At 63.1% G+C, this 12,436-nt stretch overlaps 2 protein-coding genes across 16 annotated transcripts in view; one reads left to right on the plus strand and one right to left on the minus strand.

The window, feature by feature from the left end:
• On the plus strand, nt 1–10,925 carry RNH1 (ribonuclease/angiogenin inhibitor 1). Of its 15 annotated transcripts, XM_047823590.1 has the most exons (13): nt 588–1,613; nt 1,811–2,145; nt 2,292–3,698; nt 4,380–4,879; nt 5,892–5,997; nt 6,856–7,026; nt 7,476–7,646; nt 8,170–8,340; nt 8,427–8,597; nt 8,722–8,892; nt 9,124–9,294; nt 10,456–10,626; nt 10,721–10,925. In XM_047823590.1, exons 4-13 carry the CDS (start codon nt 4,762–4,764, stop codon nt 10,806–10,808), a joined length of 1,509 nt encoding a protein of 502 aa, XP_047679546.1. In that variant the 5' UTR covers nt 588–1,613; nt 1,811–2,145; nt 2,292–3,698; nt 4,380–4,761; the 3' UTR covers nt 10,809–10,925. The 15 variants fall into 15 exon arrangements, with proteins under 15 accessions (XP_047679553.1, XP_047679559.1, XP_047679546.1 ...); XM_047823596.1 differs by lacking the exon at nt 4,380–4,879; XM_047823600.1 differs by lacking the exon at nt 4,380–4,879 and having other exon boundaries at nt 5,895–5,997.
• PTDSS2 (phosphatidylserine synthase 2) overlaps nt 10,887–12,436 on the minus strand; it is a 21,187-nt gene continuing 19,637 nt past the window's right edge. The window contains exons 11-12 of the mRNA XM_047823604.1: nt 12,188–12,373; nt 10,887–12,010 (exon numbers count right to left, since the gene is read on the minus strand). Of these exons, the coding sequence (XP_047679560.1) occupies nt 11,851–12,010; nt 12,188–12,373 (346 nt within the window). The 3' untranslated portion in view covers nt 10,887–11,850. The remainder of the gene's footprint in view (nt 12,011–12,187; nt 12,374–12,436) is intronic.

The raw sequence follows: 12,436 nt of genomic DNA on the forward strand, positions 1-12,436 counted from the left end.
GGCCCGGCCCCCTTCCGCCTAGGTCCCGCCCCTCCGCCTAGACCCCGCCCCACCATCGGTCCCGACGCGGCAGCTGCTCGGCGCCCCGGCCAGGCTCCCCACCGTCGGAAGTGGGCCGCCTCCCAGTCCGTCGTCTGGAGGTCAGTCACTGCAAGGGTCCGCGCCCGGGGTCAGCTCTTACCAGCGCCGGCCTTGGGTCGACTGTGGATTCGCGCCGGGCCCTGCTGCGGCCATGCTGCCCGGGAGAGACGTGCGCTATTGAAGCGACACTGGGGGGCTGGGTGCTGGAGCCGGGGGTGCTGCGGGGGGGGACGGGGTCGTGGGGGGGGAGCCGTCTGGACTGGGGGTCGGGGCGGGGCCCCGCGGGCGTCCGCGCGTCCCGATGACGTCAGGGCATCCGTGTGCGCCCTCCGCGCGTGCGCCCTTGCCGCCGGCCCACTTCCCGGGGCACGCTGGGAGTCCCTGCTCTGGGGCAATGGGTGTGCGCTTGTGCGGTCGGAGTCTTGGTAGTTCTGTCCTTTCCTTGTTGGGGTCCGACTTGATCTCTGGTCTTTTGGCGCCCAGCAAGCTACACAAGCAGGGACTGGCTCAGCCGACATTTTCCCCGGAGTAATCCTGGACCTTGTTCCCCAAAGAACCGCCCCTCCAAGGAGGACGGCCCTGGCAGAGGGGAGTTGCCCGGGTCACCCCACAGGATACTGGGCCTGGCCAGCTCCCCGCCCGGCAACTCTGCCCGTGTCAAGTCACCCGACAACCCTGGGGAGAGCTGTTTGGAAGGCTCACGTGGGGAAGACAAAACGTAAATGGGACGGCACCTCGGAGGAGCCGGGGTTGTCAGAGGATTGGCTGAAATTTAAAAAGGGCGTCTAGGCACTTTGCATTATTGGGCTGGCATCATTGGCACTCGGGTATGGAGACTTGCGAGTGTGGGGAAAGCCAGTGGACTTCTGCAGCGTTTCAGGTCGCCAGGTGGGCAGTGTGTTGGAAGGACCTCACAACCAGGCAAGCCACCCTCTTGGATGGTGTGCCAGGAAGGTAACCAGGTAGGAGAATATGCTGCAAAGCCTGAAAAACCTGAAAACGGTCAATGTCAGCCTGTAGATACTGGTTGAGCGAACTGGATACATTCAGTTGCACAATGTGGTCATTAAAAGATTGTATTACATACTGATTAGTGTACCTGTATGTTTGCGTATACAGGGTATACACAAGTACTCTTAAAAATACAGGAGCTCCATAATGCTTTAATTTCCTACTGCTGCTGCAACACATTGCCACGGATTTTTTATTTTACAGCTCTTAAGATTGGAAGTGGGAAAAGGGCCCTAGGGGTTAAATCGAACTATCCACCGGCCTGGTTCCTTCCAGAGGGTTGCAGGGGAGAATCTGCTTCTTGGCCTTTTCCAGCTTCTAGAGGCTGCCTTCTTCCCTGTTCGAAACACAGCCACTCCCACCTCTGCTTCCATTGTCATATCTCTCATTTTTACCCTTTTGCGTCCCTCTTACACAGACCCTCATGATTACTTTGGGCCTATCCAAGTAATGCAGGACAGTCTCTCCATCTCAAAACCTTGAAATCAGTCACATCTGCAAAGACCCCTTTGCCACATAAGGTAGGGACCAGGACATGGTCATCTTTGGTTATTATCCTGCCTACCATTTCTAATATCTCGTTTTTTATTAAGAAAGCGTGTGTTGTGCATTCAGAGAAGTAGGAGCATATCCAGAGATGTCAGAGCCTTTGTGTCTGGAAGGCGGCATATTAAGGCTTTTCATTTTCTTATCTGTATCTTCTGGTTTTTCTACAAAGACCACATACCGCTCCTGTGACAAAAATCGTTTTATGGCAAAGGAAACCATCAACAAAATGAGAAGGCAAACTACGGATTGGGAGAAGATATTTGCAAATGATATATCTGATAAGGGGTTAAAATCCAAAAAAACGTAAAGAACTCTTACAACACAACACCAAAAAACAAAAAACCCAAAACAATCTGGTTAAAAATGAGCGGAGGACCTGAACAGACATTTCTCCTAAGAAGACACCAGCTATCCAGCAGACACGTGAAAAGCACTCACCATCACTCGTCAGGGAAACGCAAATCGAAACCACAACGAGATGCCACCTCATGCCTGTCAGAAGGGGTAAGATTTATTGGTGAGGATGTGGGGAAAAGGGAACACTCACGCACTGTGGGCGGGGATGTAACTGGAGAACAGTAGGGAGGTTCCTCAGAGAGTTAAAAATACCAAATGATCCTTTAATTTCATTTCTGGGTATTTGCCTGAAGAAAACAAACAAAATCCTGTGGAAGTTGGCTGGAACACTGTTGCACCCAGAGGCGCCTCCACTCTCAACCGCCCTCAGTCTTCAGAAGCTTCTGCAAGAAACTCAGAAACCCAGTTCCCAGCTCCACTCACCTCCCTGCATCGAGGTGGAAGAGAGCTGCTCTGCTGCCTTCGCTTAATGACAACCTGACAACTTGCACCTGCTCTGGGGGTGGGGGCGGGGCCTCTGCTTTGGCCCACCTCTGCGAATCCGCTTGGGACCCCTGGCGCCCCACAGTGGTGGCCCTGACCCCCTTGTCTGTTGGTGCCCAGCAAGCTGCCCAAGGAAGGACTGGCCCAGGCAAATATTCTCGCCAAATTGAATAACCCTTCGCCTTATTCCCCTCAAAGGACCGACTCCCCACCTCCCAGGTCCCTCACCCCCTACCCATACTGTGCTGTCCCCTGGGGGCCACAGAGATCATGCTAGGTCTGCAGTGGGCACTCTCCAATGTTTGTGCAACTGAACACTCCAACCCGTCTCCCTCCGGCCTGCCGCAGCCTCTGGGCCTCAGCCTCAAGAGACCTGCTCTCACTGGGGAAGTGACCTCCGTCCTGCCCCTCCAGCACTCACTCCTGACTCGCTTTTATCCTGCATCATCCACCCTCCTCCCCACCTTTGCGCTTTCCACATTCTAAATGCTATGAATTTACTCACACCGGACTGCGAGCTCCATGAGGCCTGAGACGTTGCTCTGCTTGGCCTTGCAGCCCGAGCGCCCACCATAGCGCCTGGCACTCAGTAGGTGGTCGGTAAGCAGTGGTCCAAGTGACGGATGTCGGTGTGGTGAGAACGCACCCATCATCCCTGATCTAAGGAGCCTACAGGTCCGTGAGGGACGCCCTTGAACGGATCACCGCAGCCCGTCCAAGCGGGAGAGCTGACACAGGAGCTCCAGGCGCGCACGCCCCAGGAGGTGGCCTACGCGGGCCGAGAGCAAGGCGTAAAGCGCCGCCCCCCGGGCTTTTTGAAACACAGTGTGACTTGTTCCGCGTGTTTGAAAACTTTACCAAGGTCCTCCTGAAGACCTTTCCCCGTCAGTGATGGTTCTCACGGGCAGAGTCGGGGTGCTGTAGAGAAGCCCTGACGGTCGGGCCTCCCTTTCTTTGTAATGCAAGTGCCCGAGTTAGGTTTTGCCTGCGGAGCACCCGCTCCCAAAACGGCTCTCGCCTAGAAACGCTGCCCGCGAGGGATGGAGGGCGGGCCCCCGTCTGGGGCTAGGGTGCCCCGGGAGACGAGGCGGGGTGGTGGGGTGGCGACGCGCGGGTGAGTCGCGCCGTTCGGGCGGCGGCCCAGGACGTGGCCCCACCCCCAGGACAGGGCCCGGACCACGCCCCAGGCCCCCGCGGAAGCAGCGGCTCGGCCCGAGGTGAGCTGCGCGGCGAGCGGGCCGGGGGTGGGAGCGGGGGCTGGGGCGACCCGCGTCCGGACCCTCCGCGGGGCCCCCGCGCGCGAGCCCCGAGAGGCCGCCGCCCCGCAGAACAATCCCGCGCGGGCCCCGGACACATGCGCGGCCTCCGGCGTGCGGGGAGGGCGGCGGCCGCGGCTCTGGGAGGCCTCGTGCGGACCCCGGCGCACCCCTGGGCGCCCCCCGCGCCTCGCGCAGGTAACCGCGCGGTGCGGGGCCGCCGGGCTTGGGGCTCAGTGGGCCTGGGACGCGCTCCAGCCTTCCGGTCCGGTTCGGGTGGGCTCAGGCCGGGGACGCAACCCTCCGGCTCCTGTCCTCCGGGCACGGCCCTGCGCAGCGGCCATTTGTCACACGCGAAAGCACTAAGTGTCCTCTTGGGACCCTAGGGAGCAGCCGAGCTGGTGGGGGTCCTGATTCCGGGCGAAGCAGGGAGATACGGCGTCTTTGCGGGCATTACAGGTTTTCCTGGGGTTCTCAAAGGCATCCGTGGCCCACAGAGGTTAAGAAGTGTCCTCCTAGCGCCACAGCCCAACCAAGGGGTTCTCCCAGGGTCTGGTCAAGCCCTGGGAGGGTGTTGGGCGGGGCGGGGGGGGGTGGGGAAACTCAGCTGCTCGCTTCGGGTTTCCTTGTTCTGCACTGCAGATCACCTCGGGAGAGCCCAGGCCCTGGATGTCAGACAGGAATCGGAGAGAGGGTCCCTCTGAAGCCCCGCCTCCCACTCCCTTTCTCCCGTGATGACTAAGGATTCTGGATTCAGGGTTTACTGACCACACCCTGGGACCCGCGGGGGCGGAGCCGGTTTGCTCACGCGGCCTGGGCAGCGGGCTGGGCGAGCCCTGGGTTCCTCCTTTGGACGGTTGTGGGAGCCAGCTTCCTCCGCGGGCTCATCCGCCAGGACGTCCACACGTAAACCTTGCCTGCTGGTTGGCGGGAGCCTTTACCTGGTCCGCGCCTCCCAGGGACTTTGGCCCTGAACCTGCCCGGGGTTGGGAGGGGGGACTCCTGCCTTCGGCCAGGGACACGAATGAGGCAGTTTTTGCTCATTGGGAAGCTTGGGGTGTCGTGGCACCAGGAGCCTCACATGGGGTTGAGTCATCCTGTTTGTCCTGACCTTTCTGGAAGGCAGCAGGAATTGTTTCCAGGTGTGGATCCTTCCTGGGCTTTCTGTTGCATTTGAGTGAAACCCAGCTCCCTTCCCTGCCTCCACCCCAGCAGGATGCCCTTGCTCTCACCTGCCAGCGGCCCCCCTGCCACAGTCAGTGCTCCCCTAAAGCTCCGGCATCAGCAGGCAGTTAATCGTTTACTCAGGCTCTGTGCTGTCCCTGGTGAGCTGCTCCCATGCCAGACTGCTTTGCCAAAGTTCTGCCTGATGGCCTGATTTCTCCGTGGCCCTGGGTTGACCCAGGGTGGGGCTGAGGATGTGCCCCGGCCTGTTTGGAGTCTTCAGCCCCCAGAAAGGGACTGTGGACATGGGCACCAGAGTGACCACCCACGAGTGCACCACCCAGAGTGCGGGCCAGTGGGCCTGGGGTCCCACCCCCCATCTACTCAGCCCTTTCCGGGGCATCTGGGGCTGATACCCCTCAGAGAACTGTTCGCTGAGCACAGGCAGCTCAGGCCCAGGGTCCTGGAATGCCAGGGTGGGGGGTTCTCTGGCCAGGTGGGGCTGTGGCACTGCCTGCCCAGCCAGTGCAGCCCTCTGGTTCTGAGAGGGGAGAAGCTGGCTGAGCTGGCAGGCAGAGTGTCCATGGCACTGCACAGACAGGCAGGTGAGAAGCAGGGGCTGCCGATGGCCAGCACAGGTCCTGGCCCGGCTGGGCAGGAGGGGCCCATAAAGGCTGAGCGTGGGAGGCTGAGAGGTGAGGCCCCACAGCATTGTCCCCAAGCTCTGCGGTGGCCTTTGTCAGGGGAGCCCAGCAGGTGCAGCCTCCCCCCGCCCACCCCCGATCTTGCTCCTGGAGGCTGTGGTGTATAAGGGTGCTGAAGAAAGGAAACAAAGCTGGTGCTCACTGGCCAAGGGAGGGGCCGTGGCTTCTGAACCATCAGCCCCCACTTGGGGGTCCTATTAGGGCTTTTTTTCCCTCTGCGGGGTCCCTGGCCCATCAGGCGTTGAGGGAGTCTGGCTGCAGTGTTCTCCGTCCACCTTCTGTCTAGAAGACACTTCACCTCGAACCATGAATCTCGACATTCAGTGTCAGCAGCTGAGTGACGCCCGGTGGACGGAGCTCCTGCCTCTGATCCAGCAGTACCAGGTGGTCAGGTAGGTGCACGCGGAGGCGGCAGGCGGGCCCCCACCCCCGGCCGGCCGCTCTGCTGCCTTCCCCGGCACCACAGTGGGCGGGGCTTCTGATGCACAGTGCACATTTTACATGGTCCCTCCTTGTCCTCGGCCACCCGACTCTTGAGCCTGCTCAGGCTCTGGGAAGTCTTTCTGACTTCCCGTCAGGGCCGAGTCACAAGTTTCTCACGAGAATATGCAGAAATGCTGTTGTGTCTGCGGGCTATGTTGTATCCTACCGACTGCCAATAGCACCCAACGGTCACCTCTGGTCACCGTGACCACCTGTGAGGGCGGCGTCTGCCGGCTGTCCCCACTACAGAGTTCCTGTTTCCTCTTTGTAATTGGTAAATATCTTGGGTGACATACGCAGAGACTGCTGACGTCCTGCTTCTGCTCAGACTTTCACCTCCTGGTTTTGTCATCCGTCGGTGGATCTTGCCAGAACAGTTATTACTGGGCCTTTGTCTAATGCGGATTTTTAATCCCCTCATTCCGTTCACATTTATCAGCTGTCATTCTCCTGTGAGCGACAGCTGGTTTTCCTCCCACCAGCGTTCAGTTCTCACTGGTCGGGTGGCCCCTGCCGCTCGTGCCCCTCCTGGCGAGCCCCAGCGGTTGGCTGGCCCCTCCGAGGTGCTGTGCCCTTTCCGTGGCACTTCTCAGAGCTGCCGCCTGGTGCTGCTCTGGTGTTTCCCGGGAGGCAGACGAGAGCTCTCACGTGCCAACTGTGCCCCCGCAGTGCGGTGTGGAGGGTGTGGGGGCCCAGACGTCACCTGTGTACATGCCGGTGTCTTCGGCGGAAGCTTCGTGAGGTGACCCGTACGCTCCCGTCCACAGGTTGGACGACTGTGGCCTCACGGAGGTGCGGTGCAAGGACATCTGCTCTGCCCTCCAGGCCAACCCCTCGCTGACCGAGCTGAGCCTTTGCACGAATGAGCTGCACGATGCCGGGGTGCGGCTGGTGCTCCAGGGCCTGCAGAGCCCCAGCTGCAGGATCCAGAAGCTCAGGTGAGCCTGTATGAGCCACACGGCCCAGGTGCTTGCCCCACCCCGAGCTCAGGTGTGGACCTACTGGGTCAGCCTGGGGAAGGGGGGCAGGAGACAGCAGCAGGTCCGGGAGCGTGGGGGCTCCTCCCGCCTTCTCTCGGGCCCCTGTCCCCCTGTGGAGTCTGCTCACGCCACGGCCCTGCCTCCTGTTCCTGGGCTCGCGACCCAGTGTCCTCTAGGCCCCGAGGTGCATCCCCTCCTGCCCTCTATTCCTTTGCCTGGAGACCCCAGAGGAGGCGGCGGCCCTCTTGCAAGGCCAGGCCCAGGGCTCTCCCAGGCGAGGGGGTCGGGGAGAGGTGCTGGTGCTGTGTCTGCTTCACCCCGGCTCCTGAGGACAGAGGGGCACTTTCCCTGGGGGCCATGGCCTGGCTGGCGGGGACCCTGCTGATGGCTGGCTGGGTGTGCTCCAGCCTCCGGAACTGCTGCCTGACGAACACCGGCTGCGAGGTCCTGCCCGACGCGCTGCGCTCCCTGCCTACCCTGCGAGAGCTGCAGCTCAGCGACAACCCGCTAGGGGACGCGGGCCTGCAGCTGCTCTGCAAAGGACTCCTGGACCCCCAGTGCCACTTGGAGAAGCTTCAGTGAGTGTGGGGCCCACCACCCAGGCCGCCCCCAGCCCTACACTTCCGGGTCACTGTGGTTTTGGCTGAGGACTGCCCTGGGCAAGCCCTTGCCTCAGCGTGTTGGCTGCAGGGAGCTTTGAAGAGGGAGCTCTGGGGGACCTGCCGATGGTCCTTCTGTGTGATGCTGGGGCTGTGGTCCAAAAGCTGAAAGGTGGCCTGTAGCCCCACATCACGTGTGGGGCGGCCTGGCCACCAGAAGTGTGCTGATGGGCTCAGCGATGGAGGAAGGCAGGCAGACCCAGATCGGGAGACTGGCATCTTTCTCCCGGGTCCAGTGACCCCCAAGCTCAGGGTGGGGCTCGTGGTTGGCGGCCGGCTTCCAAGAGGCCCTGAGCGCCCACCGTGCAAGGAGATGGCCCCTAAGCCACTGCTGTCCCTGCCCAGCAGCCCTCTAGTCTCATGCGCCCTGCAGCCCGGGGTGGGAGAGGAGACCCGGACCGAGCTCCCTTGGCCAGAGTTCCCGACACCCACCTGTCCCCAGGCTGGAGTACTGCAACCTGACGGCCGCCAGCTGTGAGCCCCTGGCCGCAGTGCTCAGGGCCTGGAGGCACGTCAAGGAGCTTGTGGTAAGCAACAACGACATCGGCGAGGCTGGCGTGCAGGCGCTGTGTCGGGGCCTGGTGGACTCTGCCTGCCAGCTGGAGACGCTCAAGTAAGTGTGGGGTCTGGCGGGGGTGGGGGGCGGGGGGACGGGACCACGGGGGCTTCCCAGCTCTGCCGGCCCCCCTGTGCCCCCAGACTGGAGAACTGCGGCCTCACGCCGGCCAGCTGTAAGGACCTGTGCGGTGTCGTGGCCTCCAAGGCCTCGCTGCAGGAGCTGGACCTGGGTGACAACAAGCTGGGTGACCAGGGCATCGCCACACTGTGCCCCGCGCTGCTGCACCCCAGCTCCCGGCTCAGGGTCCTGTGGTGAGTTTGCGCCCGCCCTGCTTCCTCAGAGAGCCGTGGCCCCAGCGGGCAGGTGGGGAGTATCTGAGAAGATTGGCCGTGTGTCCCCTGGGGGCCCTGCAGTGATGCGTCCCCGGCTCTGCAGGCTCTGGGACTGTGACATCACCACCACGGGCTGCAGAGACCTGTGCCAAGTGCTCAGGGCCAAGGAGAGCCTGAAGGAGCTGAGCCTGGCAGGCAATGCGCTGGGGGACGAGGGTGCCCGGCTGCTGTGTGAGAGCCTGCTGGAGCCTGGATGCCAGCTGCAGTCCCTGTGGTGAGCGCAGCACGATGGCGGGCCTGTGAGGAGCGTGGGGCCTGGGGACACCTCGGGGATGACAGTGGTGCTGGTGCCCCGGGGCCCAGTCCCCAGTTCAGCCTCTGCGCCTGCGGGCAGGGGGAGGCGTGCGGGAGGGGGTGCCGCGTGTCCTTAGAGGGCGGGGCCTCCGGGGCCTCAGCACCCCGGAGGTGTGGGCGTGGCCAGACCCTAGTGCTGTTTCTCTCCCAGGGTGAAGTCCTGTGGCCTCACGGCCACGTGCTGCCCCCACGTCAGCGCGATGCTGACCCACAACAAGCACCTCGTGGAGCTGCAGATGAGCGACAACAAGCTGGGCGACTCCGGCGTCCAGGAGCTCTGCCAGGGCCTGAGCCAGCCTAGCGCCACGCTGCGGGTGCTCTGGTGAGCGAGCACGGGCGTGCCGGGCACGTCTCAGTCTGATGGGTCCAAGTCCGGGGTCCCTCGCGTCCCCCTGGGGCCCCTCCCTACTCCAGATGGCCACGTCTGGCAACTCCCGGAACCCGCGGACTCCCGAAGGCCTGGCAGCACCTGCTTTGTGCGCTGGGACCCCTGGCCCCTGCCCTGCACGGCTGTGTTCCGGGGTCCTGGTTCCTTTGTTGTGCTGGACGCCTGTTTGTGCTCCAGTGTCGAGCCTTTGAGGATTTTCCCAATCTTGTTTCTTCCTTCCTGGAGCTCTCAGGAACCCACTGCTGGGTCTCACCGACCGCCCTGTAGCCCGACACCCCGTTCTTGTTTCTGTTCTCTCTTTTGGCCCGTCAGCCGTTTGCTTCTGCTGTCGCAGGTTTTGGCTTTGTTGGCGGCCTCTGGATCTCTGCTTCTCACTGTGGCTTCTGGGGATGCCTGGCCATGCTGGGCGGGACACAGGTGAAGGGTGTGGCTGAAGCTGGCCCTGCAGGCTGAGCCCGACAGGGTCCCCTGCTTTTCTATCCAGAGGGCCTGGTCTGCTGCCAGCTCCTTGGGGTGCTCTGGGGGCAGGCGGGGCTGGGGGCGTGGCTCTACCTCAGCTGTCACACCAGGCAGGGGCCCTGGAGCTTCTGGGGCCTCAGCTCCACCCCCCACCTAGGTGTCCTTGCTCTGGAGGCTGGAAGCCTCTGTGTACTTTGTGCCTCCGGCCACCCTCCTCCCTCCCACCTTTGGCCTCTGGGTGCCTCCTTGGCAGCCCAGCCAGGCTCTAGCACCTGGTGGTGAGCAAGCAAGCGGCTGTAGGAGGCCCTCTGGTGACCCGAATCGGCCCCGGGGAGGTTGTGGCCAGGGTGTGCCAGCCTCAGGTCCGTCTGACCGCTTGGCCTGGAGGGCAGCTGTGTGCGCCTTCCTTCCCTCTCTGGTCGGGGTGTCTGCCTGGGGCCGGCCACTGGGTCAGAGACAGACGTGCTCCCGAGTTCGAGGTTTGGGGAACGGCTATGACCCTGAGGTCTCGGTGCGCGGTGTGCACGCACACGTGCCTCAGGGCTCCATGAACATCGCGGTGCGTGGACAGCCCTGCCAGCACCCTGTTCGGTGGCGGATCCTCTTGTCCTGACCTGTGCCCTGCTGTCTGCCCAGGCTGGGGGACTGCGACGTGGCCAACGGCGGCTGCAACAGCCTGGCCTCGCTCCTGGTGGTCAACCGCAGCCTGCGGGAGCTGGACCTCAGCAACAACTGCATGGACGACCGGGGCATCCTTCGGCTGATGGAGAGCCTGGAGCGGCCTGACTGTGCGCTGGAGCAGCTGGTGTGAGTGGGGCGTGGTGGGGGGGAGCTGGAGGGAGGGCGGGAGCTGGGGGATGGCCCGCGAGGCCATGACCCGGCCTCCTCCCTGCGCACGCAGCCTGTACGACATCTACTGGACGCAGCAGACTGAGGACCTCCTTCAGGCCCTGGGAGAACGCAAGCCAGGCCTGCGGATTATCTCCTGAGAGGCCTCCTGCCCCTCCCCCTCCGGACCTCCTGGCTGAGAATGAAGAGAAGGGTTCAAATCGATGGACTTCTGTGGGAAAGTTTCAGACACTTTTATTAAAGCACTTTTTTTGGCAGGAGGAGTGCTTGTCCTTCTTGTGGGGTCTCCACCAGGCACGGTGTCAGTGTCGCAGCTGTCAGGGCTCCCCCGCTGGGTTCGTGCAGCGGCCCGTCACCCCCACCGGCAGCAGCTCCGGGGCGGCCCATCTGCACACCTGCCCCTGTCCCCCCCAGCCCTCTGGGCAGCACCAGCACTGGGCACACGATGCACAGGGCCCACAGGGCCGGGAGCTGGTAAGGACCTGCTTTACTTGTTCTGTTAGCTCTCGAAGACCCTCTGCCCCTCCTCCCAACCTCAGGCCCAGAGCCTTTGAGTTTCTGACTCCACGTTCCTCAAGGAGCCAATCCGGTGACCTCCGGCCCCGTTCACACCCCCAGGTTTGCTGGGTCAGATGAAGCCTCCCCAGGAAGTGGCTCAGGGCTGCCTGCTTAGACCTGCCCCTTCTCAGCTGTCTCAGGGTATCACTGGATGGTCGTCCTTCACATGTGCCATCGAGGGGCTAATGGGGGTCCAGTGAGGTGCAGTCAGGGCTTCAGAGTGGCTGGGGGCCCAGGGAGCAGAGGAAGGCACCGTGATGCCTCTGCTGGGCCTGAGCCGTCCGTCTGGGTGCTGAGGGCTCGCTGTGGCCCAGAGGCCGGCGGGCTGACTGTGCAGAAAGGGGAGGGGACCAGCTGCCCGGAGCAAGCCCAGCCACAACGGTCAGGCTGAGAGGAGCCCCAGGAGCACATGTGCGCGGACACGCGCGGGCGCGCGCGCGCACACACACACACCACACACACACACACACACACCACACACACACACACACACCCGGGTCAGGGGCCACCTGCACCCCACAGAGCCCAGCTATGTGCATGGGAGAAAGGGAAAATAAAACCACAAGGGCTGAGGCCTGTCGGAAGGTTCCAGCAGGCCTGGGCTCTGGGCAGTCGTGAGGTGCATCAGCTTGGGGCTGGCACCCCCTCCCTCTCAGGCTCCACAGGCCCTGGGGGGTCTTCCGGCCCAGGCAGGTGTCCATCCATGTCGCCCCCGGCTCTGCCCTGGTCACCCCGGCCCTGCTGCTTCTGCCGTCGAGTCTCCTTGTACCTCAGGGTGATGTCCCTGGGGGCGGTGGGGGCCGAGTCACCACCGGCCGGCCCCTGGCAGTCGCCTCACAGGGCGAAACCGCCCCTCACAGGGACGCCCCCTCCCGGCTGCAGGCAGGGGCCGCGGGACCCGGACCGCGGCCGAACACGGCCCCCGAGCTGGTGTCGAGCCCACCGGGGGCACGGCCCTCACCGCAAGAAGAAGCGCCAGATGGTCCAGGTGAGCACGAGCACAGAGCCGAGCGTCCAGCACTGGGAGATGCAGAAAGGCAGCGACAGCGTGAGCGTATGTGGGTCGTACTTCACCACGATGAGCAGCTCCGTGACCGTGATGGCCGCCACCAGCCAGGCCTGCTGGCCCAGCTTCTTGTGGAGCTTCCTGCGGGGGAAGGCACTCGGCTGAGGGCGCTGTGGCTGTGCCCCAGGGGCAGCGACGCCAAGT

This window comes from Prionailurus viverrinus, chromosome D1, assembly GCF_022837055.1.
Source record: "Prionailurus viverrinus isolate Anna chromosome D1, UM_Priviv_1.0, whole genome shotgun sequence".
Classification (NCBI taxonomy): Eukaryota; Metazoa; Chordata; class Mammalia; order Carnivora; family Felidae; genus Prionailurus; species Prionailurus viverrinus.

What these genes read in the sequence shown, in the direction of transcription:
- RNH1 (XM_047823588.1), top strand. Translation starts at nt 3,836, where the DNA reads ATGCGCGGCCTCCGGCGTGCGGGGAGGGCGGCGGCCGCGGCTCTGGGA. An exon ending in TGCAGGATCCAGAAGCTCAG is followed by an intron (nt 7,027 to 7,475) that starts GTGAGCCTGTAT and finishes GGTGTGCTCCAG; the next exon opens with CCTCCGGAACTGCTGCCTGA. An exon ending in TGCCACTTGGAGAAGCTTCA is followed by an intron (nt 7,647 to 8,169) that starts GTGAGTGTGGGG and finishes ACCTGTCCCCAG; the next exon opens with GCTGGAGTACTGCAACCTGA.